The sequence below is a fragment of the Podarcis vaucheri genome (genome assembly GCF_965113315.1).
Source record: "Podarcis vaucheri genome assembly, chromosome: 1".
Taxonomy (NCBI): Eukaryota; Metazoa; Chordata; class Lepidosauria; order Squamata; family Lacertidae; genus Podarcis; species Podarcis vaucheri.
The window spans coordinates 106,304,059-106,331,073 of NC_138759.1; the positions used below are offsets into that span (position 1 = coordinate 106,304,059).

Consider the following 27,015-nt stretch of genomic DNA (forward strand, 5'->3'; position numbering starts at 1 on the left):
GAATTTACCTATCGGCGTAAAAATGCATAGGATGGTGTGCTCAGGGTGCTAAACTTGATTTGGAAACTATGCAAGATTATTTTATTATTATCTTATTAATTTATATACCACCCTATACCCAGAGGTCTCTGACTTTCCACAACTTAAGAGAAAACTTTAAAGTGGTTGTAAAGAAAGGGGAGGGGGGGAGAAACACTTGGGTGTTTTTAACAACAGGAAGCAACAAATTTAATTATTGTAAAGTCTTTACAGTGCCAAGTATCTCCAAATTTATCACAGTTAGCTCTTTGGCATTTAAAATAATGGACTATATTAAACTTTCTGATTGTTTGAAAGAAGACACTTTCATAAATTGTAAAAGAATGGAAAGAATGATGTCATGGACATGCAGTAGAGGAACTTGTATAAGGCTGGATAAATACGGTTTTGAGGCTGAATTATCAATTGTTCATATACTTTGACATGTGCACTCATCATATGAAAAGATATAGCCATTTGAGAAGTAAATGTTAAATAAAAGAGATTGTACCTCACTGGCAATTTCTCTGGAGGCTTTGGCATGCTTGACTGAAATAGCATCACCTCTTATGTCGTATCCTTTTGCTTTGGCCTCGTCCCAGGCTCCAGTGTAATGTTTCTGCAATCAGAATAAAATTCACAGTTTTCAATGTAATAAAATACATGATGAAAACCAACTATAGACATTCCTCAATCAACACTGCGATCCAATGCAAGTTTACTTAGAAGTAAATCTGTGCTCAATGGGCCTTACTCCGAAGTAAATATGGAATGCATAGGACTGCAGCCAAAAGAGTAAAAATATGAATATACAAACACTGCATAAATATAGCTTATACAGATATATTTGTTTGCATGCATGCATACGTCTTATATAACTGACGCCGACAATTTATTTGGGGCCTAGATAAGAAACAGAATGATTGTGGGGAAGTACAATTTAGTAATAATAAAGCTTGATAGGCAGAAGATATTGAAGAGAGACTGACATTATCCAAATCACAAAATCATCAAAGCGTGTAACAATGAAACACTCTGACAACGTTGGGATTGGGAACAAGTCGGTCTCTTTTTAATATCTTCTGTCCATGAAGTTCAGTTAATTCTCTTTATTACGTCTGAATAAAAACTCACAAGTAAGAGCCAAATGCCTTCTTGTTTTTAAGAACAGTTAATGATGGGAAGTTGCATTTGACACGGCTGAATAGGTACAGATGCATCACTACACACATTCCACTCATGGGTATATAGTTGGTTAATTCTCTTACATTGCTGATATTCAGAGCATTAATCTTGGACTGCAGCATCCCAGGGGTGTCTGAAGGAAGATGGAACTGAGTCTTCTCTTTATCCCAGGCTTCACGATACAGATTCTAAGAAGGAAGTGAAGGCATAAATGATTGCACTGCATTACAAAAACCTCTTATTTTTCAAAGGTATGCAACTATAACTCACGCGTTCCCAATACCAATTTGTCAACATAATGAATACAATAACTGGGTAATTCCCAAGCTTACCTCACTGACTTGTTGGGCATTGATCTTAGCCAGGACAACGGGTGGTGGGTCAGCAATACTTGTAAATTTCAGTGCATCTGGACGTTGCTTATACAATCTGTCATTCAGGATATCTTGGGCATGCTTCACTTTGAGCACTTCCACAGAGCCCTCTGGCATCCAGCCAATACCACGCAGCCATTCTAGGTCTTGTTTGTAGGCGTTCTGCAAAGGAAACAATTGGGCTATTAACATTATGGCTGAAAATGTTTCTTCTAATTTATTAAGAAGGCTGTTGCTGTGGCTCGACCCGTCATAATACAGAACTGCTCAGCTTCCATGGCTGGCCAATCACAAGAAGTGCATACCACTAATGTGGGTATTAATAAACAGCCCTCTTTTTATCCCCTTTCAAGCTGTATATGGCAGAACAACAACAGTACTGGCCATGCGTAATACAGATTCTAGTAAATAACTCCAGCTCAGGCAATCCAGTCAAGGAAAAATAGGCTGCTTAATGCAGCTTAAATTAATTCTTTTCACACCTAAAATTCTCTGGAATAGAAAGTAAAAGACCAATGGAAATGGACACCTCTAGAAGTGTTTAGTTCTATGCAGCTGCCACAAATTCAGGTTTTGGTGCCTTACTTCTTCAGATCATGGTAGAGTCAATTAGCCTTGTATGCATGGATACATGTGTTGAATTGAGGTCTCAATGCCCCCTTGTGTTCTTTCTTAAAGAAGCATGATGATTGTCCAAACAATACCAAATTTATATGTTAAAAAATTCACATGTACTATGATATGTGACATGTGTTCACAGAAGTAAAACATTTATTACTTTTTAATGAAAAAATATGTAAAAATTGTGGAGACAAAATATAATTGTAGAGCCAACAGTAATAATCCACCAAATGTCATGACAGAGGAAAGAGAGTGATAGACAAGAAGCCATCATAAAAGAGATATTGCAACAATAACAAAATCACTCACATCGCTCTGTAATTCATAGGCTTTCCTGGCTTGGATGACATCATTCTGGTCAGGCAGGCAGGTCCATTCATGCAAGTAGTGGCGGTAATCAATGTCACTAACAAGCTTCTGACAGTTCTTGGCCAGCAAGACGGACAGCATGTCAACAGGACTGTGGATCTTCGTCTTCAATTGATGATATACTTTCTTGTACTCACGGTCACTCTGCATTTTAGCTACGTGCATAGCCAGTACCATCTTGGGATCGTCGTTAATGTCTCGGCATCCCACATGGTGTCCAAGCTGCTTACGGTAGCCTTCCTTGTATTTGTACTGATGGGATTTGAAAAAATACATATACAATTAGAATCTTCACCAAAGGTATCTCAGATTCAGAGCTTTTTTTCAGCTGCAACTCACTTCTGGCACTTCTGAGGTGGGTGCCATTGTATTGGTAATGTAAATATTCAGCACATGCATAGATCTTTGAATTTCACACATGCTTCATCTGACATTTTTTTGACCAACAAGATGAAAGCTTTGGTCCTGAGAGATTAATATTCTACTTCAGAAACCTTCATCAGGATGCTGGACATTTTACTTGGAGCATATTTAAAGCAAACAGCAGCCTTCGCCAAGATGGCACCCTTCACATGTTTTGGACAACAACGTCCATCAGTCATGCTGGATGAGGCTAATGGATGTTTTAGTTCAAAACATCTGGAGGGCACTATGTTAGTGAAAGCTGGCCCATAATGTCTTTATATCTTGCCTTGAAAATAGAACTTTAATATATTTTCTGTTTCCTGCATTTTAATTCCATTAGATACAAAAGTCCAGAGACAATGGATTTCCAAACACTATAAAATTCTATTTGCATACTTACATCACTGGCAATTTCTCTTGAGGCTCTGGCTGTTTTGATTGGGACTGCATCTGCTCTCAGGTCAATATTTTTCTTCATGTCATCCCATGATTCCCTATAAAGTTTCTACAATAAAAAACCAACAACATTATATTGTCATTATCCTCTTTCAGCACTTATATATTTATGAAAGCTCACTGTCCATCAGCTTTTACTTTTTTCTAATCACTCCCGTTTTTTGCAGGTAAGAGATGCCTTAAACATTACAGATTATCTACATATAAAACTATGTAAGGAAAAGTATTTAAAGTGCATGTAAGTAATTATGGATAACAAGTGCTAACACATCTGTTTTGTGGAATCTCCACAAACACAATAGATTGCCAGTTTGCATACAAACAGCTAAATAAATTCCTTCCAGTAGCACCTTAGAGACCAACTAAGTTTGTCATTGGTATGAGCTTTTGTGTGCATGCACACGAAAGCTCATACCAATGTCAAACTTAGTTGGTCTCTAAGGTGCTACTGGAAGGAATTTTTTAATTTTGTTTCGACTATGGCAGACCAACACAGTTACCTACCTATAACTAGCTAAATAAATGCAGGTGCAATACCCCACCTAGAATTTACATGGGTCCTTGCTGCATAATGAACTTATAACATCCAAAGCCCCCTTCATCTGAGTAACTGAAGAAGGTTGTAGAGTTGCATCGTAAGAAGAATGATAGCGATTTACTTACATTGCTCACATTGATAGCATTAGCCCTGGAAAGCATGATTTCTGGTGTGTCTGGCATCACATGGATCGTAGTTTTATCTTTATCCCACGCTTCTCTGTATTTCGCCTACAAAAATACAGAATTATCTGTTAATTCCTTCCGCAGAATAATTAAAATAATGTCACATTGCTGAAAGGAGTTACATACAAGACTCAGTTGCTCAGCGTTGGTTTTGGCAAGGACAACTTCAGGCGTGTCAACGATGTGGGTAAATTTCAAACGATCCCGAGGAGTGCGATAAACGTTGTCACTCAGAATTTCCTGCGCATATTTCACCTTCTTCACTTCTGGAGATTCATTGGGGATCCATCCAACCCCCCGGAGCCATTCCAGATCTGATTTATACACAGCCTGTGAGAGAAAATGTCAGAAAGGAAGAGCAAGATATTTCAGTTCAATTCAAAAGAAATACTCTATGTGATAAATACTGTAGAATGAATGGAACTTCAGAAAGTCAGGACAAACTTGTCTCAATTACAGCATCAGGATCTAAGCAGTACTATCTCTCTGGACTAGGCCACAATGTTTCTTTGACATCCAGTTGTATTTCACACCAGCATTTATAACTTCAATCAGCACAATGCTGGCTGGGGAGTTGGGGGCCAAAACATCTGGAGAGTTCCAGTCTTGTGTAGATTGGGCTAGATAGAGTGGGCAGAAAGATCATCCAATCCATACATATGATGACAGCACTCCAATCGGTTATGAATTCATTAGCTATTTTTAGATATGCCAAGTCTATCACATCACTCTTGTCTGTGTTGGACATTCTGAATTAACAATATTTCAGTTCTTCCTCCCAAGGTACTCATGATGAAATCAAGTGAAAATGTGACAAGGCCAGATTTAATTAATAAAGCAACTACAAATGTTATCCGGGAAACAAAGTAAAAATTAAGAAAAGGAAATCTTCCACCACTATCTACCATGATGTCTCTTTTGCCTTCTGTCCCTGCAGTGCTGTGCTGTTTGTTTGGCTTTGCAGAGGACAGATATACTTACATCGCTCTGTAGTTCGTAGGCTTTCCTTGCCTGGATCACATCATTCTGGTCGGGCAGACAAGACCACTGGTGCAGATGTTGACGATAGTCCACCTCACTTACTAAAGACTGGCATAGCTTGGCTGCTTGGACAGACAGCATGTCCACTGGTATAGTAATATTGGCTTTGGATTTGTTGTAAGCTTGCTTATACAACCGGTCATTCTGCATCTTCAATACTTTGGCAGCAAATGAAAGTTTAGGGTCCTCCTTCACTGAAGGGCATCCAACGTAGTGGCCTTTCTGTTTCTCATGAGCTTCTTTGTACTTGTACTGAGCAGAAAAGAGAATTGGAAGCTTAAGTAATCTGACCAATTCCAAGGAGAAATGTTAATAGAAGTTCTTGGTATTTCAATTTTGAAGGGATTCGACTATGGAATATTCAGGGGGTAGATAAAGCATAGTAAGGCTTCCTAATTCTGTCTTTGTATTATAAAATATTTACTTGGACTTGCTATTAAGGGATGAGAGGGAAATGCAGTTCAGTTTGCAGTTAAAGTCACACTTCCGTAGTTCACCCTTTTTGAAATGAGAACCAAAAGAAACACAACTATGCTTTCAAATTCACATTCTCCAAATTTTGCAGTGCACATATGCGGCCGAGTAGTGCATGCAGAAATGGATATACTTGTGTAAAGTATGCATATGAAAACATGCATTAGTGAAAATCATACAAAATTTCATTAGGGAAAATGGCTTCACAAAAATATGTATATTAGGCAAAATTGCACACAAAAATTATATTAGGAGAATTTCTCGCTAAGATGCTGATGAATTTTCATGAAAGCTTTTTTAAAAAATACAGGCCAATGTGGAAATGTAATAATTTACTATAAATGGCTGTAAAATCGGATTTAATATGTCTGCTTGAAAATATGCCTGCCATTTTGGGATTTGGGGACCAGTTAAACTAAGATTGTGAAAAATAGCTCATCTTGGCTTAACTGGCAATAGCCAATGCTGGAAGAAAAGATCTCTACAGCTTGAGAACCAATGTAAGCAAATTTCAGGATGTATCTGTGCCAACAGTCTAAAAACTTAAAATGCTAATCTAAAATCAGTTTCCTAATATTTACCAAAATATTAGCCACCTGTTTAGCCTTATAGGAAATAACATTACAGAAATAATATACAACAGTTGACAGTACCTCACTGGCAATGTTTCTCGAAGCCTTGGCATGCTGAATTGCAATGGCATCCACTCTTAAGTCATAACCTTTTTTCTTGGCTTCTTCCCACCCTGCTTCATAATGTTTCTGTGAAGAAAATGAATAATGCAGCATTCATGTCAGTGTATTTCAATTTTTTTTTAGTAAGGGTCCTGAATATTAACTCATGTGTTTAAGATCTTCAGGTTGTAATTCTAAGTGCAAGTAATGATAAATTTGAGCAAGCAATATGAAAAAAAAACAAAAAAATGTATTGACTTAATAATTTATGAAAACATTAATTGGCCTCATTATAAAATAGTAAGTCAGTGTGCCGAATAAAATCATTGTAGTAAAGCAATAACATGTTCCAAGCACAAATGCCACAACAGAGCCAGCACTAAAACATCATTGCTTAGGAAGGCCATTGTGAGTATGTGTGTTTAAAGCAACCAGAGGAACATCATCACTGTAGATGCCCATTGTATCTCTAGGGGAAGGTCATTCCATGGCACAGGACACATTAAATATTACCATGTTGCCTTTTCTTCCATGTCAAGCTCCCACAATAGAATTGTATTGCTATGGTGTATACATATATTCAAACATATAATGTTGTAACGGTAAAGGGACCCCTGACCATTAGGTCCAGTCGTGACCGACTCTGGGGTTGCGGCGCTCATCTCGCTTTACTGGCCAAGGGAGCCGGCGTACAGCTTCCGGGTCATGTGGCCAGCATGACTAAGCCGCTTCTGGCAAACCAGAGCAGCGCACGGAAACGCCGTTTACCTTCCCGCCAGAGTGGTACCTATTTATCTACTTGCACTTTGAAGTGCTTTCAAACTGCTAGGTTGGCAGGAGTAGGGACTGAGCAACGGGAGCTCACTCCATCACGGGGATTCGAACCGCCAACCTTCCGATCGGCAAGTCCTAGGCTCTGTGGTTTAGACCACAGCACCACCCATGTCCCTAACATATAATGTATCATACTCAAATAAATGTTGAAAAATGTATGTTTTTATACTGAGCCTAAAAATTAATGAGTTAAAACTGAGGAACAAAGGGATGAAATAAAATATAAAATTAAACCCTTTTAGTTACTGCTATCTAACTTCACACTAAGAAACATTGCAATGTTTTTCTAATATTCAGTATTATGGGAAAGATCAAAGATGATTCCAGTAGATGTGACAAAACTTCCTCTCCTTTGCCCCACCCAATCTGCTCCAGAAAACCCCCTAGATTGATATAAGCTATCAAAAATATCATATTTTCCATGTTAAAGACCTTCCTGCTCCCCACCTTCCATTTGTTTGCTCAAGTCTAGGGAATCATGAATTCAGTGGAAGGGCATTACTCATAGCTAATCAGAATTGGTTGCTACATAGAGAACTGAATGGGCATTTCATACATTCATCCTTTGGTATTCTCAATTCCAATCATAAAACAATTTTAACTGAAAGGCAATTCTCACCCAAACCCCTTATTTAAAGGTCAGAATTGTTTTGCAGATTTAATTCTTACTTTGCTGACGTTCAGAGCATTCATTTTGGACAGAACCATCTCAGGAGTATCAGCTGGAAGAGTAAACTGTGTCTTTTCTTTATCCCAGAGTTCACGATATAATGCCTAATGAGGGGAAAAAATATAGTACTTCTTTCTGTTATAATATACAAAGTACATATTGAGAGTATACATACAAAACCCTCCATACAAGCTACTCGTGCAAGCGGCCTAGTTGGGTGTGCAGCATCGCATATGGATTTTTTATTGGGGATTTATTAAAGAACAGCAGCTACTCCATTGTTAGAAAAATTGCCATGTTTGGCATTTCTAATCACAGAAGCAATCTTTTGCGAAACCTGCCCCTGCATTTATGTTCCTCAACAATCAGAAAAAAATGCAGAAATATGTTCTAAATGCAGAGTTGCATCCAATAGTATCTTTGCAGTTGTAAGGAGGTACTTTTGTTTGATAAAGATGGGGCACACAATTTTCAGATATGCCCACCTACCCACTGCTCCTAGGCGTTGGGCGACCTTCTGGCATGGAAGGATTCAATAGGTAAGGGAGTGTGGCAAAATGAGATGTCACCTTATATGAATGGTATTACCTTTCACAACTGGAAAGCTGCTACTGGATACAACCTATACTTTTTGCATTGCATTTATTTGAATAAATAAAGGTGTTTACTATGATAGCAGTCAGAATGGGACGGTTTTCAAGCATTAACTCAGTTTAAAGGCTCTCTAGCAAAGTGTACAGATCATGAAACAAACTGCAATCTCTGCACCCCAATTGCCCCAATGGAAAGCCTTCTTTGACTTCATAGGGGTCTAAATGTGATCTTAAATGAGAGCATAGGCAGCCTCAAGTGATTGTTGAAAATCAAAGCTGCATGGGTTTTGTGCTTATTATTTTCATATATCTCACTTGATTCCAGCATGCCGGAGTGAGCATCTAGAAGGACATTCTCCCCACACCCAAAACGCAGATACCCGAGGACCCAAAGGCAAATGCAAAGTTTCTTACATTGCTCTGAAGCAGAGCATTGGCCTTTGCCAAGACAATTTCTGGAGAATCAACAATAGCGGTGAATTTCACAGAGTCTGGTCGTTGACGGTACAGTCTGTCATTCAGGATCTCCTGGGCCTTCTTCACTTTTAAGACTTCCAAAGAACCTTCTGGAATCCAACCAATACCACGCAGCCATTCTAGGTCTTGCTTGTAGACGTTCTGCAAAGGAAACAATTGGGCTATTAACAATATGGTTGAAAATGTTTCCTCCAATTTAAGGTCTGCCAATTCGTACTATCATATGTTTGATCCATCCCATGCTAAATCTTGAAGACTAGGGGTGAAATTAATGAACTTAACCATGGTTATTAATTTCAGTGGGTCTACTTTGAGTAAAACTGAGGTGAATACTACACTTGCTCTAAACACAACCCTGGTACCAGGCCCAATAACTCTTACACTGCAGTCCTTAGCATGGTTACATAAAAGTCCCTACTGAGCAAAGTGTGGCTTGTTCCCTAATTATTGTATTTAGGACTGCTAATCCAAATTATTTGTAGCAGCACCAGCACAAATAAGTTTAGGCACTTTTACTTACCATATATTGGTTTACATTAGTTTTAGTTGTGTGTTTGTTTTTTTAAGTGTTTTTAATGCATTATAACATCGTGACTCCAGATGGCGCTGTAGAGTTTGGCCTTTCTGCAACGTGATTTCCCATTATGAGGTTTACAACGCGTTTTCCTGAAATGCTTTTATGATGTGTCTCAATCCAGCCCAGGGACATTGAAATTTGATCTTTATTGATGCTCACTTTTTACAGCCTGCTTAACCAAGCAGAGTGTTTCTGTGCAGCCCTACAGTTTTGCATAAGAGCTTCGGGACTGAAACGCACCAGACTTTTATTTCTTTATGAATAGCCTAAGCATATTTCATCCCACATTCAGAAATTTATGGAAACATAGGAAGCTGTCTTTATATCGGTTCCGACTATTGGTCCATCTAGCCTAGTCCCGCCTACTCTGATCAGAAGCCAGGGTCTCAGGCAACGAGAGAGATACCTGACCTTTTAAACTTGCTACTGATGTTCTAACTCTTTTCAACTCAATATGCCATAGACTGAACCTGAGAGACCTTCTGCTTGCAAAGAAGGTGTTTTGCCACTGAGCTGTGATCCCACCTCCATGTGCCCAGGTGCTTTATGTTTGCTTTTACGTACATCACTCTGTATGTCATACACTTTCTTAGCCTGAATGACGTCATTCTGGTCAGGCAGGCAGGTCCATTCATGCAGGTAGTGGCGGTAATCAATGTCACTAACAAGCTTCTGACAATTCTTAGCCAACAGGACTGATAGCATGTCAACTGGACTATGGATCTTCGTCTTCAGTTGATTAAATACTTTCTTGTACTCCCGATCGCTCTGCATTTTAGCTACATGCATAGCCAACACCATCTTGGGATCATCTTGAAGGTTTCGGAACCCGATATAGTGCCCTTTCTGCTTCTCATATGCTTCTTTGTATTTAAACTGCAAAAGAGATGAAAGTTGAAACAATATTATGTTTAAATTAAGTAGTTAAGAATTTGACAAAAATATTTAAAGCCTAAGACATAATATTTGAAAATTACAAAATAAGAATTGAAATAAGGTAATAAATTGCTGCTTATAAGTTTATAACTGGGAACGCAGGAAAGGGAGATGTGAGGAAGTCCAAAAGTTATGGAAATATGATTTATGGATAGCTGTTTTTGTTGTATTTTTTCTATTCTATGTTTATCTTTTTGTTTTTCTCTGTTTTTCTTTGTTTGTTATATCTTGGTGATGGTTTATTATATGTTTGGTGATTTCTTGTTTAAAACTTGCAATAAATATCTTTTTTAAAAAAATAAACTGCAAAAGAGAAAAGAAACACTTTTTAGAGCTATTATTATTTATTAATTAAAAGCATTGGGCATGCTTGCAGAGACTAATAAGAATGGCAATCCAAAACTTTTGTAGGGCATCAGGCTGGGGAATATTGCTCTTGTGTACTACAAATGTTGAAGATATCAATATAGGGTCAGTCGAAAGGACCTGCATCGCCACCCTAGAAGACTGAACACCTTTTCTTTGAATTAATTATTTCTATAATAGTCATTTTGAAAACAACAGGGTTGTTACTTGCATTTCTCCGCAGAAGTGTGTAATCAACACATCCACTTACATCACTAGCTATGTCCCTTGATGCCTTTGCAGATCTGATTGGAATTGCATCAGCTCTCAAGTCATATCCTTTCTGCTTCGCCTCTTCCCATCCCTCGATATAAAGTCTCTACAGAAGGAGTCATAAAAACAACAACCATGAATGAAAACTCACTCACATAGAATTTGTACAGAATCCCCAATTATTTAAGAAAACAGATGCATTTTTAAAACCCATCCTTAAAAAATGCTCTTACGTGGCTAATGTTGGCTGAGTTTGCCTTTGCCAGCATAATCTCTGGGGTATCTGGCATGACATGAATGTTTGTTTTATCAACATTCCAGGCTTCAGTGTATAATCTCTGTGGGAGAGCAGAAGAAATAGTTAGCATTTTGTATTTTGAAAAGCATCAAAATAACATGCACCCTTAGGAACTGATGCTATTGCTACTATATCCATAAACAAAAATTGTATTGTAGCATGCCCAACAATATAAATTTACCAAATAATACCAGGATTTTCTAACTAAAATAATTTTGTTAAATCATATTTCATTATATTAAATAATTTGTTGCCACACTTACTCCTATCCTTGTGATGCCCCAAGTTAGAATTGTTATTGTATCTTCTGTGAGAACACCATCAACACTTATAAATAACTATCACATTGGTTAGCCAATTGGCTTAATCGAAAAATGGGCAAATAACTGTGGTTGCAAGGAAAAAAAGAGGGAAAGTGGCAACAAGAGCTGAGAAAGACAAAAGGGTATTGATGGCAGCGAAAAATACGAATGTTGAGGCAAATCTTTAAGCAAATCTTTAAGCAAATATTGGCATTAGAGAACACACACAGCGCAGTCCTAGAAATGCCTAATCACAAGACTCACCTTGTTCATCGTCTCAGCGTTATGTTTTGCCAACTCCATCTCCAAAGAATCTGTGACGCTGGTAAACTTGAACTTATCAGGTGGCTGTCGGTACTTCCTGTCACTTAGGATTTCTCCTGCTCTCTTTACTTTCTCAACTTCCAAAGAGCCAGAAGGAATCCAACCAACACCTTTCAGCCATTCCATATCTGATTTGTAAAGCACCTGGAATATGAACACAGATTATCCTTGCATTCAGAGAAACTATCAACTTCACACATAACTACTATTGCAGGGGAATATTTCTGGGTTCAGTGGTGGAGCTTCATGCTCCAGCAGCGGGGGGCAGAGAGCAGGCAGGGGCAGGGCTGGCGCACGTCCCAGGGACGTGGCGCGCCACCTGTAGGGGCATGGTGCGTGTCCTGGGGGCGTGGCGTGCGTCCTGGGGGCATGGTGTGCCACCTGTAGGGGTGTGGCACCCAGCACGGGCAGGGGGGCAGCCGCGATGGCACCCTGCTGGGATTGCGCTGCCGTGGGTGGTGTGCTCCCCCCACACGCCTCTTCCTCCGCCAGTGTCTGGGTTATAAACATAGAGATGAAACATTAAATATGTGTATACTAAAGGACCAATACATCACAGTTACAACCACTATAACTCCTGCTTTTGCAGCTACATATTCATTTAGCCCAAACTTGATGATCCTATGCAGTCTGATTCACACTCCCTTGTTCATTGCTTGGCCTCTTGTCACATGTTTAATTACTTGGGAGCAAGCCCAATTGAACAAAGTGCTACTTCTGAGTAAATATCTATAGAACTGTGCCATTGATGTCTCATTCCCGACATTGCTTAGAATGCTAATGGAATCTGCCTCTACTGAATTTCACCTTGGATTTTGGTGTTTCACGTTATCGTAACGGAACTAAAAGTATCTGGTGATATATTTCCAAAACGTTTGCAAGGTATCTTACAAATAATTATTTTTAAATTGTTCATTAAAAAAACTAGCTTATTTTTTCAGAATTGCACAATTTTGCTACTGCATTTAAAAATATACATGATATAAATATTGTATATGTTTCTAAAAACTGTTCTTTTAACTTAAAAAAAATTCCCAATTAAAAACATACCTTTTGTTTTATGTGTCATTGGGGTGGTTTGCTGGTTTTTGTTTTAGGTTTACTTTTAAAATTATGCACAAAAGCCTTTACTGACAATACAAAACCCGGAGTTTGTTCCAGGGTTCAAACGGAAGGCAACCCAAGGAATAGTGAACAATAACAGAGAGGAATGGATGGAATCCATTCATCTCCACTTATAACACATTGATTTCCAGGTATATATGAACTGTCTCCATAAAAAAGCATATCTGGATGATTTGGGGAAAGACACAAATTCACTGGCTGTGTTTATTCTGCATAGCTTACTCACATCACTCTGGAGATCATAGGCCTTTCTAGCTTGGATGACGTCATTCTGATCTGGAAGGCAGGTCCACTGGTGCAGATAATGACGGTAATCAATATCACTGACCAACTTCTGGCAATTCTTAGCGTGCAACACTTCCAGCATGTCCACAGGGCTAATATACTTAGTCTTCCATTTCTCAAAGTCCTTCTTATACTCCCTCTCACTCTGCATTTTGGCTACATTCATAGAATGCACAAGTTTCGGGTCATCTTGCACACTGCGTGCTCCAATATGGTGGCCAAGCTGCTTGCGATAGCCTTCTTTGTATTTGTACTGAAATAGATATACATGTGTAAACCATCTACCCATAAGATTATTCATCAGATACCTGCATTGGAAAATCCCACATTCTGAGAGGATTGTGACAGTATTTTTCTCATCTAGATAGCATCTTTTGTTCCTATGCTTGTCCCTTCATCTTCCTATTTCATCGTACATATTTTCTAATAATCTTTAAAGATTTTGTTCCTTTGGCAAGGTAAGCTTTTCTTCTTCTTCAATCCTTTATTATTCATGGATAGGAATGAAAAAGCTCTTTAGGTAGTTCCGATGTCTTGGGTAATGCTTAAGCACCTCCCGCCATCTTTCCAGTTTCAAAACTACTTTGCTATGTGGCGATCAAGTGGGGGCTTTCATGAACCACGAGTCCATGGTCCCTTGGAGATGCAGAGCTTGTTCACAGTTCCTTGAATCTCAGCTCTAAATTAATCCCAATATATTTTCCCCCTGGATTTCATCTCTTTTTTTTTTCTTTTCTTTTTTAATCTATTATGCAGCTGCCTTCAAATATTTTTCCTTTCTTTTCCAGTAAGTTTTAAAGAAACATAGTAAACAAAGCAAACAAACAAGGAAATACATCTGGCTAAGTCCATTTCACCACACTGTGAAAATGTCCGGTGGGTTGATAACAGTTCCAAAATGGGGCAAAAAGCCCAAGTTTCTGCTTGCATTATTCTTTTCTTCCCATGAATGTTTACAGCAAGTGATCTTATTAATATTCCACACAGTAAACATTTCCTGCTAATAACAGCTGAGCTGTAGTTAATACATAATTAACTTCGACTTTGAGTTTTCTTTTAACTTGCCCTTTCACTAACCATGAAATAATTGTTTTAGGGTTTCATTGTAGCTTGTATCACATTAAAACCCTGTGAAACATTACTGTCTTCCTATATTGTGCCTAAGACTCTCCTCGTGCCACTCTGCTTTCTATTTACTACATCTCCTCAGGCACCTTTTTCAATACTCTGTTCTTAATGCTACTAAAGAACCCTGTTCTTTTGTCCCCATAATTCACATAATAATTTAGTCTCTTAGCAAATGAAACCAAAATCGTGGAAGGAAATGTAGCTTCTCTCTAATACTGCCTTTCATGGATGCCTAAAACATCCACCACAGTCACACATACTGTAGAATTGAGACCATAGTTTCAATTCTTTTTTTTATTTAGAGCAAGAAATGTTTTCCCCTTAAAAAAAAATGCTATACATAGAACATATTGGGTACACACATCACTGGCAATATTTCTGGAAGCCTTGGCAGCTTGAATTGGGATAGCATCCAAACGTAAGTCATAGCCATCCTTCTTTGCCTCCTCCATAGCAAGTCTGTATAATTTCTGTAAGGAAGAATAACATGTTTACTTCATTGTTATCCATGCCTGCATCCTTCATGTCCACACACATATATAATTTTACATAACTGACTGAGGTGCAACAACTTGACTGTGCTGCACTTAAACCAAAACCTCCAGGGCAACTCTAGCCTACTGAGCCTCAACAAACCCTAACCATCTGGTGACTATGGGGCCCACATCCCTTGCAACAACCATGGACGTTGGCTGAAATATTTGCAGTCTCCCTTGGTATGGAGGAACTCCTTTGTTTATCCAAATGGCACTCACCTGACTATAGTTTAGCTTGTTGAATTTTGACAGCATGATTTCAGGTGTATCAGGCATCACGTGGATCGTAACCTTGTCTTTATCCCAAGCTTCCGTATACAAACGCTGTGGAAGAACATAAGCACAAGAGACAGTGGTTATAAGGACAATCGTTCAGTAATCCTAGGGCTTTTTTGTTTTTTTAAGTGAGGGCCTCCTATGAAAATTGCATTAAAATAGCCTGCAGAGGCAGAACTCCGCTACCTCGAACTGTGGTGCTGTAGGTAGAGTGTTGGACTAAGACTGGGTGGAGTTCAAATCTTCAATCAGCCGTGCAGCTGACTAGGTGATCTTAGACCACTAACGATCTCTCAGCTTATATCTACCTCACAGGTTCCATATGAGAATAAATGTATTATTTGTTCATATTTAAGTCTACCTGATGCAAATGGCGCAATGTTCTTCCAATTCATGAACTTTGCAATAAAATAACTGACAAAAATGTCTAAGATACATGAAGTGAAATGTTTTGCTTTCAGAGAAATGTACAGTGGTCACAACCATGTTACTTGTTGACTACCCACCTATATGCCAATACAGCTTTAAAAGAAATGTTAACTGTATGTCATATTTCAAATATGTAATGTAAACTCTGACCAAAGCTGGTTACTTTTAAATCCCCTTAAGTTAAAAGGCAAAAGTTAAACAAGGTACAAAAAGCTCCCCAACGTAAATCAGTGAAAATGGAAAAACGTTGGATCACTAGTGCCCTGTAATTAGACCCTACAACATTTGTACCACAGTACTAGTTTCTCAACTGCCCGGCTCAGATTCACCTTGTTCATTGTTTCTGCATTATGCTTGGCCAACTCCATTTCAAGAGAATCTGTCACACTGGTGAATTTGAATTTGTCTGGTGGCTGACGATACTGCTTTTCACTTAGGATCTCTCCAGCCTTCTTGGCTTTTTCCACATCCAGTGAACCAATAGGGACCCAGCCAATGCCTTTCATCCACTCAAGGTCTGCTTTGTAGGCATTCTGTGAATAAGAAATTCAAAGAATCATTAATAAAAGCAAAAGCTATAGAGGACTCTTGCTTGGGGGAGGGGGTGCCGTCTGATTAGGATGACAGAAAGAGAGAGAAAAAATATGTAACACACACACATACACACACACCATAATGAGGTGCTGGTACTCATGCTCGAATAAAAGTGCCACAAGTGTCAGGATAACATGGCTGCTATGGGCATGGGGAGGATGTTGGGATTTCAGTCTCACATCACTGATGTAACATGATAGTCATGTTGACATTCCTGTACTGTTGTGTACTGTTATGCCTGAGAACGGAAGTGAGCATCTGTAACTTCCGCTGATTGTTCTCTCTCTGCTCTCGCAACAGAGACGTGTGTGAGGCACTCAGCTCACACTAGCTATGCTTTGTTGTTTTAATTCGCTGTAAATAATACAAGAAATTCAGAGTGCTACATATCTGACAGTCTGCTTCCTGCTGATACTCTGGTGCAGCCCCAGGAGGGGTTTTTCTACCTTCTCCTCACAGGGGGTCTGCCGATAGGAAGGGGTCAGTCAGGGGTCAGCAAACTTTTTCAGCAGGGGGCTGGTCCACTGTCCCTCAGACCTTGCGGGGGGGGGGGGTTGGACTATATTTTGGGGAAAAAATATGAACGAATTCCTATGCCCCACAAACAACCCAGAGATGTAATTTAAATAAAAGCACACATTCTACTTATGTAAAAATACCAGGCAGGCCCCACAAATAACCGAGAGATCTATTTTAAACAAAAGGACACATTCTACTCATGTAAAAACACACTGATTCCTGGACCATCCACGGGCCGGATTTAGAAGGTGATTGGGCCGGATCCAGCCGCCAGGCCTTAGTTTGCCTACCCATGGTGTCAGTCCTCTGTACCAGTGACCACTGCCACCATGTTTGCTTTTTGTTACTTCACATTGTGCAACTGCAACACTTGAAAGTTGTCTGGAATTAGAGGTGGGTTAGGAGAAAAGAGCCAAGATTGATGGAGCAGGCTGGGGGAAGGAAGGAATCAGTTCTACACTCCCTTGTATCCCACCATTTGACACACACACACACACCCCTCCCCCCCCCCCCGATTTTATGCCTTATATTATGTTTAGTTGTGCCCAAACATAAATAGTACTCACATCACTCTGGAGATCATAGGCCTTTCTAGCCTGGATGACGTCATTCTGATCTGGAAGGCAGGTCCACTGGTGCAGATAATGACGGTAATCGATATCACTGACCAACTTCTGGCAATTCTTAGCGTGCAACACTTCCAGCATGTCCACAGGGCTAATATACTTAGTCTTCCATTTCTCAAAGTCCTTCTTATACTCCCTCTCACTCTGCATTTTGGCTACATTCATAGAATGCACAAGTTTCGGGTCATCTTGCACACTGCGTGCTCCAATATGGTGGCCAAGCTGCTTGCGATAGCCTTCTTTGTATTTGTACTGAAATAGATATACACGTGTAAACCGTCTACCCATAAGATTATTCATCAGATAGCTGCATTGGAAAATCCCACATTCTGAGAGGATTGTGACAGTATTTTCCCCATTTAGATAGCATCTTTCTTCCTTATCTTTTTGCCACTTCATTTTCCTAATTCCTCATACAGATTCTCTAATAATCTTTAAAGATTTGTTTCCTTTAGGAAGGTATTTTTTATTATTATTCATGAATCTATTAAAAATGGACCAGTCATTCTGTTTTGTGTTGTTTTCAGAAGGGGCAGCTTTAAAGAAAAACCACAGAAAAAAAGAAAACAAATGCGAGCATTAGCCAAATCTAAGTGTAAGCTTGAATGACAAGCCTGGCTTGGATGACAGGCCAAAGTTCCATGCAATTCCTGGCACTGTGGTCTAAACCACTTAGTCTAGAGCTTGCCAATCAGAAGGTTGACAATTCAAATCCCCGCGACGGGGTGAGCTCCCGTTGCTCTGTCCCAGCTCCTGCCAACCTAGCAGTTCGAAAGCATGTCAAAGTGCAAGTAGATAAATAGGTACCGCTCCAGCGGGAAGGCAAACAGCGTTTCCGTGCGCTGCTCTGGTTTTTCCAGAAGTGGCTTAGTCATGCCAGCCATATGACTCGGAAAAACTGTCTGCGGACAAACATCAGCTGCCTCGATCAGTAAAGCGAGATGAGCACCACAACCCCAGAGTCATTTGCGACTGGACTTAACGGTCAGCAGTCCTTTACCTTTACCTTTTAGCTGTCAATAGGTGACTGCTACATACTAGGAATCAAGTGTAACGATTTTATTTTAAGGATTCAGGCATGCTTTGGATTCCACCATCACCAGTTTGGGCACTTGTGAAAACTTAACATATTCAATGAATATTCCTATTAATGATGATTGACTATATCAATAACATGGGGGGGGGAGCTATTTAGTCATCTAAATCTATTCAAAGCATCACAAGATTAGCTGTATCAGCTGTGATAAATGAGGGATTCACATATCACTGCCCTTTCAACAATTCAAACCAGAAAACAAAAACCCACCTATTCACTATCCACTGAGCGATAGAAAAATGATGGGTTTTTTTGAAAAAAAAAAGTAATAAGGGAAGTGGGTTAGGGAGATGCAATGCCTATTACATGACAGCATCTGACAACTCATGAACAGAACTACTTACTTCACTTGCAATGTCTCTTGAAGCTTTAGCAGCCTTGATTGGAATTGCATCTACACGAAGATCATAACCCTTTCTCCTGGCCTCTTCCAATGAAAGTTTGTATAATTTCTAAAAGAATGGCAATGATTGGTTTAATGTTTAAAAACAGAGCACTTGTTATTATTCTAAATTGGTTTTCTACCAACGATTTTGAAGACATTACTTACATCACTATAGTTGATCTTGTTCTGCTGTGACAATATAATTTCAGGAGTATCTGGCATAATGTGAATGGTGGTTTTATCCTTGTTCCATGCATCTATATACTTGCGCTGAAAAAATAGTAAATAGTAAGGAAAAAAAGTAAATAAATTATTTGATAAAGGTAGCAGCTGCCAAAAATGGTAATTCTTTCATTCATTTGTTTGTTTCTAAAATCTCTTAAGAAGCCCTTCACAATCATAAAACTGTTGAAGTTTCCAAATTGCCTCCAAGGGCAGCCCCACATAGAGAACATTGCCGTAATCCAATCTGGAAGTTACCAGAGCATGGAGTACTGTGGCCAAGTCTTCTCTGTAGTTGGGCCGTAGTTGGCATATCAGCTGTAGATGTAAATGAACTCCTAGGCACTGAGGCTACTTGGGCCTCCACTGACAGAGATGGGTCCAGAACATCACAATGCTTACACCTGCTCCTTCCAGAGGAACTTTGGATACATAAGACCCCCATCTTTTCCTGGTTCCACTTCAATTTACTGATCAGCATCTAGTCCAGGCATAGGCAAACTCATCCCTCCAGATGTTTTGCGACAACAACTCCCATCATCCCTAGCTAGCAAGACCAGTGGTCAGGGATGATGGGAATTGTAGTCTCAAAACATCTGGAGGGCCGAGTTTGCCTATGCCTGATCTAGTCCATTACCATCTCCAAGCACCAGGCTAGCACTTCAGTTTCCTCTCGTGCTTCAGATGGAACAGAGAGCAATAGCTTGGTGCCCTCCACATATTATTGGTATTTCACTCCAAATCTCCTTTTGAGAGGGGTCCCAACTGTTTGCAGATATATATTAATTAACAAGACGGGGGAAATGCTCATGGTACTAAACAAAGCCCATCATATCCACGTTCTGGAAATGGCTCTGATTCAACCAGTATGAAAATGGTTGCTGAAAGAGTATGAAAATAAGAATGAATGGAATGTGCCTTCTTAGAACAAAAACGAAGCTCTTAATTAGTTAATTAGGGTCAGATAACAATCATAGAGATAAATAGTTATAATGATAAAATCACTAGGCAAATTCTCAAAGTGATCAGAGCCTGCATATCCCCAGTCACAGCATTGCTAAACCAGCAAGATTTCTTTATATATTTGTTCATATGAGTTTTAAGGAAGGGGCATGAATGAAACTCACATGGTCCATAACTTCAGAATTATGCTTTGCCAAAGCCATAGGCATAGAATCAATGGGACTTGTGAATTTGAATTTGTCAGGATGCTGTCTGTAGATGTAGTCACTCAAGATCTGAGAGGCTCTCTTGTTCTTCTCAGCTTCCAAGGAACCACTTGGAGTCCAGCCAATGCCCTTTAGCCATTCAAGATCTGCTTTATACATATTCTGTTTGAAAAGAAACAAGCAGGGAGGACAATAGATCCATGAAAACCTTCCATTGCAATTGAGGATTTTTGCCTTCATAAATTATAATCCACATCAACTAAAGAGACTATTGTTACACTGTCAATTTGTGTCAGCACAGATTAAACAAGCAATAACTTTTCAACTTTTTTTTTACTCTTTTAATATATAGTACGCATGCTATCTAAACAGAATGCAGCTATTAGGCTGATGAGTGGGGCAGCCCAATCGAACCACCTGCCATCAATCCTGAAGGCACTTCACTGGCTGCCGGTGAGCTGCTGGGCCCAATTCAAAGTGTTTGTATTAACATACAAAGCCCAAATGGCTTGAGACCCAAGTACCTAAAGGAGCGCTTCCCTGATTTCAACAATCTCAGGTCCTATAACTGGCAGGGGATTCCCTGCTGTTGCTGCCTTCGGTGGGTGCTAAACTGTTGGTGATGCCCGGTCTCAGGGCTTCCTTGGTAGTGGTTCCCCCTTTGTGGAGCAAACCTCAGCCAAAAGCCAAATGTACATCCCACAGAAAGGTGTTCTGGACCTCTGGAGCAGTAATCAATCTTTGTTTCGAGATCCCGTCGCAATTATAATTGCCTGATGTTTAGAGAATGGCTTTCTTCACACAGAAAATGGTGGTTCAAATCCGCTGGCCCTGGGATAATCTAATGTTTAAAACGCTTTTTCTTATAAAGATACTCACATCGCTCTGAAGTTCATATGTTTTCCTGGCATGCACAACATCATTCTGATCTGGCAGGCACGTCCACTGGTGCAAATAATGACGGTAATCGACATCACTGACCAGTTTCTGGCAATTCTTAGCGTGCAACACTTCCAGCATATCCACAGGGGTGGTATATTTGGTCTTCCATTTCTCAAAGTCTTTCTTATACTCCCTCTCACTCTGCATTTTGGCTACATTCATAGAATGCACAAGTTTTGGGTCGTCTTGCACACTGCGTGCTCCAATGTGGTGGCCAACTTGCTTGCGGTAGCCTTCTTTGTATTTGTACTGGAGGGGAAAGAAATATATGTGCATATTATAAATCATCTACCCAGAAGACTGCTTGTTGTCAGGCAGTTTCTCAGTTTCTGTACTTATACAGAATATGATTCATGAATCTATTAAAAAACGGACCTGTCATTCTGTGTTTTTTATTTTTTCAGAAAGGGACAGCTTTAAAGAAAAACAACATTTAAAAAACATGAGAGCATGAACCAAACCTAGGTGTAGGCTTCCTGGTATATCTGGGTTGGAAGACAGGTAAAGATTCCTATACCCGCTAGCTTACAACATGTGGGTGCCACATACTGGGAACTTAGTGAAACTATTTTATTGGAAGGACTGAGGGTCATTTTGGATTCTGCCATCAACATCTGCAGGCACCTGCGAAACCTTAATGTATTCAATGATTATTCCTATTTATGATAACTGACAATATCGGTAACACAGGGGGACTATTTAGCCTATTTGGGACTATTTACTATTAAGGGAAGTGGTTTGGGAAAATGCAATGCCTATTACATAACAGCATCTGACAACTCATGAACAGAACTACTTACCTCGCTTGCAATATCTCTTGAAGCTTTAGCGGCCTTGATTGGAATTGCATCTACACGAAGATCATAACCCTTTCTCCTGGCCTCTTCCAACGAAAGTTTGTATAATTTCTAAAAGAATGGCAAAGATTGATTATGTGTTTAAAAACAGGGCACTTGTATTTCTTCTAAACTGGTTCTCTACCAATTTTTTTATTTTTATTTTTACTTACATCGCTATAGTTGATCTTGTTCTGCTGCGACAGTATAATTTCAGGAGTATCTGGCATGATATGAATGGTGGTTTTATCCTTGTTCCATGCATCTATATACTTGCGCTGAAAACAACAACCAGTAAATAAATTATTTGACGAAGGCAGCAGCAACCAAGAATGGCAATTTGTTTCCTTCTAAGATTTATCAGAAGTCCTTCAACATAATGTCATAGTCATAAAACAGATAAAACAGTTGAAGTTTCCAATTTGTCCTCATGCCCACACAGAGCACATCACAATAATCCAGACTGGAAGTTACCAGAGCATGGAGTATTGGGGTCAGGTCTTCCACCATCTCCAAGCACCAGTCAATCTCCTCTGATGCTTCGGATGGAACAGAAAGAGATTGATGGGTACATTCCACATATTAGTGGTATTTCACTTCAAATCTTCTGGTGACAGGTCTGAAGATTTCAGATAGATATTAAATAACATTGGGGGGGGGGGACGACACTCATGTTCTCAAACAATGCCCTCCCATAACTACTTTCTGGAAATGGCCCTGATCCAACATTTATGAAAACCAACATTTTGCTACAAAATGGTTGTTGAAAGAGTATGAAAATAAGAATGAATGGAATGTGCCTCCTTAGCACAAAAATGAAACTCTTAATTAGTTAATTAGGGTCAGATAACAATCATAGAGATAAATAGTTATAATGATAAAATCACTAGGCAAATTCTCAAAGTGATCAGAGCCTGCATATCCCCAGTCACAGCATTGCTAAACCAGCAAGATTTCTTTATATATTTGTTCATATGAGTTTTAAGGAAGGGGCATGAATGAAACTCACATGGTCCATAACTTCAGAATTATGCTTTGCCAAAGCCATAGGCATAGAGTCAATGGGACTTGTGAATTTGAATTTGTCAGGATGCTGTCTGTAGATGTAGTCACTTAAGATCTGGGAGGCTCTCTTATTCTTCTCAGCTTCCAAGGAACCACTTGGAGTCCAGCCAATGCCCTTTAGCCATTCAAGATCTGCTTTATACATATTCTGTTTGAAAAGAAACAAGCAGGGAGGACAATAGTTCCATGAAAACCTTCCATTACAAATGAGCATTTTTGCCATCACAAATTATAATCCACATCAACTATAGAGACTGTTGTTACACTGTCAATTTATGTCAGCACAGATTAAACAAAAGAAACAAACTTTTTCAACTTTTTTTTTACTCTTTTAATATATAGTATGCATGCTATCTAAATAGAATGCAGCCATTAGGCTGATGAGCAGGGCAGCCCAATCGAACCATCTGCCATCAATCCTGAAGGGGATGAGTTAGGACCACTTTCTTGCTCACCATTAGGTGGGACCTAGGCTTTGGGCTATGACTTGGCATACCCCTTGGAACAGGCAGGTCCCTCAAGGTTGAAGTTAGCTTCCCACTCTTCTGACTTATGAATAATATGTTCCCTCATTTGATCCATCACTCCAGTCTCACCTTTTTGTTCTAAGATCCAGGCACAATTATCACTATTTGCTGTTTAGAGACAGGCTTTTCCCCCATAAGGAATTGTGAATAAAATCCACCAACCCTGGGATAGTCTCATGCTTAAAAGCCTTTAAGAAAAAATAAGATACTTACATCACTCTGAAGTTCATATGTTTTCCTGGCATGCACAACATCATTCTGATCTGGCAGGCATGTCCATTGGTGCAGATAATGACGGTAATCGACATCGCTGACCAGCTTCTGACAATTCTTTGCCAGTAAGACTCCAAGCATATCCACAGGGCTGGTATACCTGGTCTTCGATTTTTCGAAGTCTTTCTTATATTCTCTTTCGCTCTGCATCTTGGCTACATTCATAGAATGCACAAGTTTCGGGTCATCCTGTATGCTGCGTGCTCCAACATGGTGGCCAAGCTGCTTGCGATATCCAACTTTGTACTTGTACTGTGTGAAAAATAAAATTATTTTCACTAACTTCTCATTCTAATTACATTAAGAGGTGCTCGTGTATTTATAAAGGCCTTAGCAAATGATCATCCCTCCAAAACTTGATTTCTCAGGACATCCTAACTTATATAATAAGGCGTTTCAGCTCAAATGGTTGGACATGACCAACAGTCATTTAAGAGTTTATGGAATCAAAGCAATATAGTGTGATTGTACTACTGTAAAACATTAAGCAGAATTTAACCATCCTTCTGTGTTAAGATTTGCATGTCTGAACCAAAATGGCAATTCTACCTCGGAAGGTCCTGGGTACATCTGCAGGACCCAAAGTGGACTATTCCAGGGGAGTGTCGGGGACAGGCTTGGATGTGCAGGAACCTAAGCTGTCATTGTTATCCTGATACACACAAAAAAGGGCCTCTTAGCTACACCAGCCCTGGAGCTAGTAAAGTTAATAGCTTTCCATTATCTGCAACTGGGGGGCGGGAAGGTAACAAACAAAAGGATGAAAAAGCTGCCAACCCATCCCACTGAGCCAATAAGGCTATGGGTGTGGCAGATCTCCTCCCAGGTATATAAGATTACCCCACCCATAAGCAAAATATTTATTAAACCATTAATACAAATAATTTAACATGGAGTTCCTTCTACCAATAGGCCTCCCTTTTTGCCAGCACAGCAGCACTTCTGCCTCTTCCTGTTTCTCCTTCAGACTGCCTCAGAGCCAGAGGGAGCTTTGAATTGCTCCCTAATAGGACTTATTTTTTATTTATAAAGGGAATTTATCATATCTATATCTATATCTATATCTATATCTATATCTATATCTATATCTATATCTATATCTATATCTATCTATCTATATATATGAATGAGAACGCTGATTCAAGATAGCATTCCAATTTATAAAAGAGAAATAAAAGAGAAGCTGAAACCAGGCTTTGATTTACACTCATTTTATATGTGTTCAAAACCTGACACTTTTCAAATCACAATTAATTCATTTCAGCTATTATAATGATTATACGAAGCACTGCATTTATTTTTGGGAAACTTCGAAACTATTCCCCCCCCCCTTAAGGTTTAGTTGATAAATATAAAAAAATAAATAAAAGAAAATCAGTGTGTGCGCTTATGTGTAACTAAATGTATATACATATTCACACACATCCCTTAGAAAGTTCACAATGTTAACAATGTGCCAAATCAAAGATTTAATAAGCAGAATTGCCACTTTGCTGTTAACCAGCAGAATGAAATACTTACTTCACTGGCAATATCTCGAGATGCTTTTGCAGCCTTGATTGGTATGGCATCGAGTGGAAGGTCATAGCCTTTCCTTATCAATTCTTCAAATCCTAGCTTGTAGAGTTTCTAATGAGAGAACCATAAGAAAGTTAATCACTGTGGAAGCCCAGCAAGAAAACAGACAGCTCAAAAACACCCTCTTGTGCTATCCAGCATCAAACTTACATCGCTCGTGTTAATTAAGTTGGCTCTGGACAGGATAATTTCGGGAGTGTCAGGCATGATGTGGATCTGAGTCTTGTCCTTATCCCATGCTTCTCTATAAAGTTTCTAGAAAGAATGGAAAGAGAGTGAATCATCATCATCATCATCATGTGCCAGTAAGAATAAATATCAAATTCAGCACAGTACAAAAGTACATCAAGCCAATGTGAAATGTTGGGCAGGCCATTGTCCATGTGGAAGGCGTTCCGTGCCACGTTGTGCAAAACCTTGTGAAAGAGACTGTGCAGCACCTTGTGCTAGCAGGTGCAGCGCAAGGTCTTGTGCTCCCATGCACCTTGATACATTGCTGAATACCTGGTGCACATAGGAGCTAGGGCTGAGGTCCCTTCGTCCGTCCCCCCAATAAAATATTTGAGGGGGTTAGGGCCCCGAAAGATGATGGGCATTGTCATTCAAATGGTGTGTGCGCACTGTGCCATGTGATTATCAGGGGCTTACCTCCCCCCCCCAAAAAAAAATATTTTATCCAAATTGGCACCCCTGCTGGTGCAAGAGACTGTAAAATGCCTTGTGGGGAGAATTGGAGGAGGAGGGTTGCTCAGTACTTAAACCAATGTAATTATATCCTCCTTCACAGGATTACAGGCTGGGGGGGGCATCATTTTCCTAAATAAATCCCTAGGCCCAGAAACTGAATTTCCCTTTTTATACCAAATTCATCAAACTGAAAACAAAAATAAAAATGCACTTATCAAATTTGCTACAGAATCCTATGCATGTTCACCTGAAGCAAATTCCAAGCAAGAAAGGAATGCACTCTTTAACTAATTAAGGCTGCAGTCCTGAACATGCTCCCTAGAGAGCCCTGTTAAATACAGTGGGGGCTTGCCTCTGAGTAAACATGCATTGGATGTGCTGTAAAGCAGTTAACTATGCTATAGGGCATGACTCATTCACCCACTCCTCCCCACTACCATTCATAACCATTATTCCCGCTGCTGACACCTGCTCCTCAAGAGCAGCACATCCTTGTGTTGAGAACACTTACATCGCTCCTATGCTTGGCATTTTCCTTTGCCAAAACCACCTCCATTGAATCAGGGATACTTGTGAATTTAACGGTGTCTGGAGGCTGGCGATATTTCTTTTCACTCAGAATCTCAGAAGCCTTCTTGTTCTTTTCCGATTCTAGAGATCCGTATGAGTTCCATCCAATGCCTTTCAGCCACTCAAGATCTGTTTTGTATGCATTCTAGCAAGGAAGAAAACATATATGAGATCCATT

The 27,015-nt window shown here is 39.6% G+C and overlaps 1 protein-coding gene across 50 annotated transcripts in view; it reads right to left on the bottom strand.

Moving 5' to 3' along the window:
* NEB (nebulin) overlaps positions 1-27,015 on the bottom strand; it is a 153,493-nt gene that overhangs the window by 71,859 nt on the left and 54,619 nt on the right. For 49 of the 50 annotated variants that reach the window (XM_082196548.1, XM_082196557.1, XM_082196559.1 and 46 more), the window contains 31 exons: positions 26,779-26,982; positions 25,731-25,835; positions 25,524-25,631; positions 23,943-24,254; positions 23,147-23,350; positions 22,311-22,415; positions 22,102-22,209; positions 21,239-21,550; positions 20,318-20,521; positions 19,134-19,238; positions 18,928-19,035; positions 17,428-17,739; positions 16,078-16,281; positions 15,263-15,367; positions 14,870-14,977; positions 13,321-13,632; positions 11,910-12,113; positions 11,279-11,383; positions 11,044-11,151; positions 10,056-10,367; positions 8,852-9,055; positions 7,844-7,948; positions 6,320-6,427; positions 5,133-5,444; positions 4,278-4,481; positions 4,092-4,196; positions 3,373-3,477; positions 2,508-2,819; positions 1,536-1,739; positions 1,287-1,391; positions 530-637 (listed from right to left, as the gene is read on the bottom strand). In XM_082196548.1, the coding sequence (XP_082052674.1) occupies positions 530-637; positions 1,287-1,391; positions 1,536-1,739; positions 2,508-2,819; positions 3,373-3,477; positions 4,092-4,196; positions 4,278-4,481; positions 5,133-5,444; positions 6,320-6,427; positions 7,844-7,948; positions 8,852-9,055; positions 10,056-10,367; positions 11,044-11,151; positions 11,279-11,383; positions 11,910-12,113; positions 13,321-13,632; positions 14,870-14,977; positions 15,263-15,367; positions 16,078-16,281; positions 17,428-17,739; positions 18,928-19,035; positions 19,134-19,238; positions 20,318-20,521; positions 21,239-21,550; positions 22,102-22,209; positions 22,311-22,415; positions 23,147-23,350; positions 23,943-24,254; positions 25,524-25,631; positions 25,731-25,835; positions 26,779-26,982 (5,517 nt within the window). The remainder of the gene's footprint in view (positions 1-529; positions 638-1,286; positions 1,392-1,535; positions 1,740-2,507; positions 2,820-3,372; positions 3,478-4,091; positions 4,197-4,277; positions 4,482-5,132; positions 5,445-6,319; positions 6,428-7,843; positions 7,949-8,851; positions 9,056-10,055; positions 10,368-11,043; positions 11,152-11,278; positions 11,384-11,909; positions 12,114-13,320; positions 13,633-14,869; positions 14,978-15,262; positions 15,368-16,077; positions 16,282-17,427; positions 17,740-18,927; positions 19,036-19,133; positions 19,239-20,317; positions 20,522-21,238; positions 21,551-22,101; positions 22,210-22,310; positions 22,416-23,146; positions 23,351-23,942; positions 24,255-25,523; positions 25,632-25,730; positions 25,836-26,778; positions 26,983-27,015) is intronic. The other variant, XM_082196544.1, reaches the window with a different exon arrangement.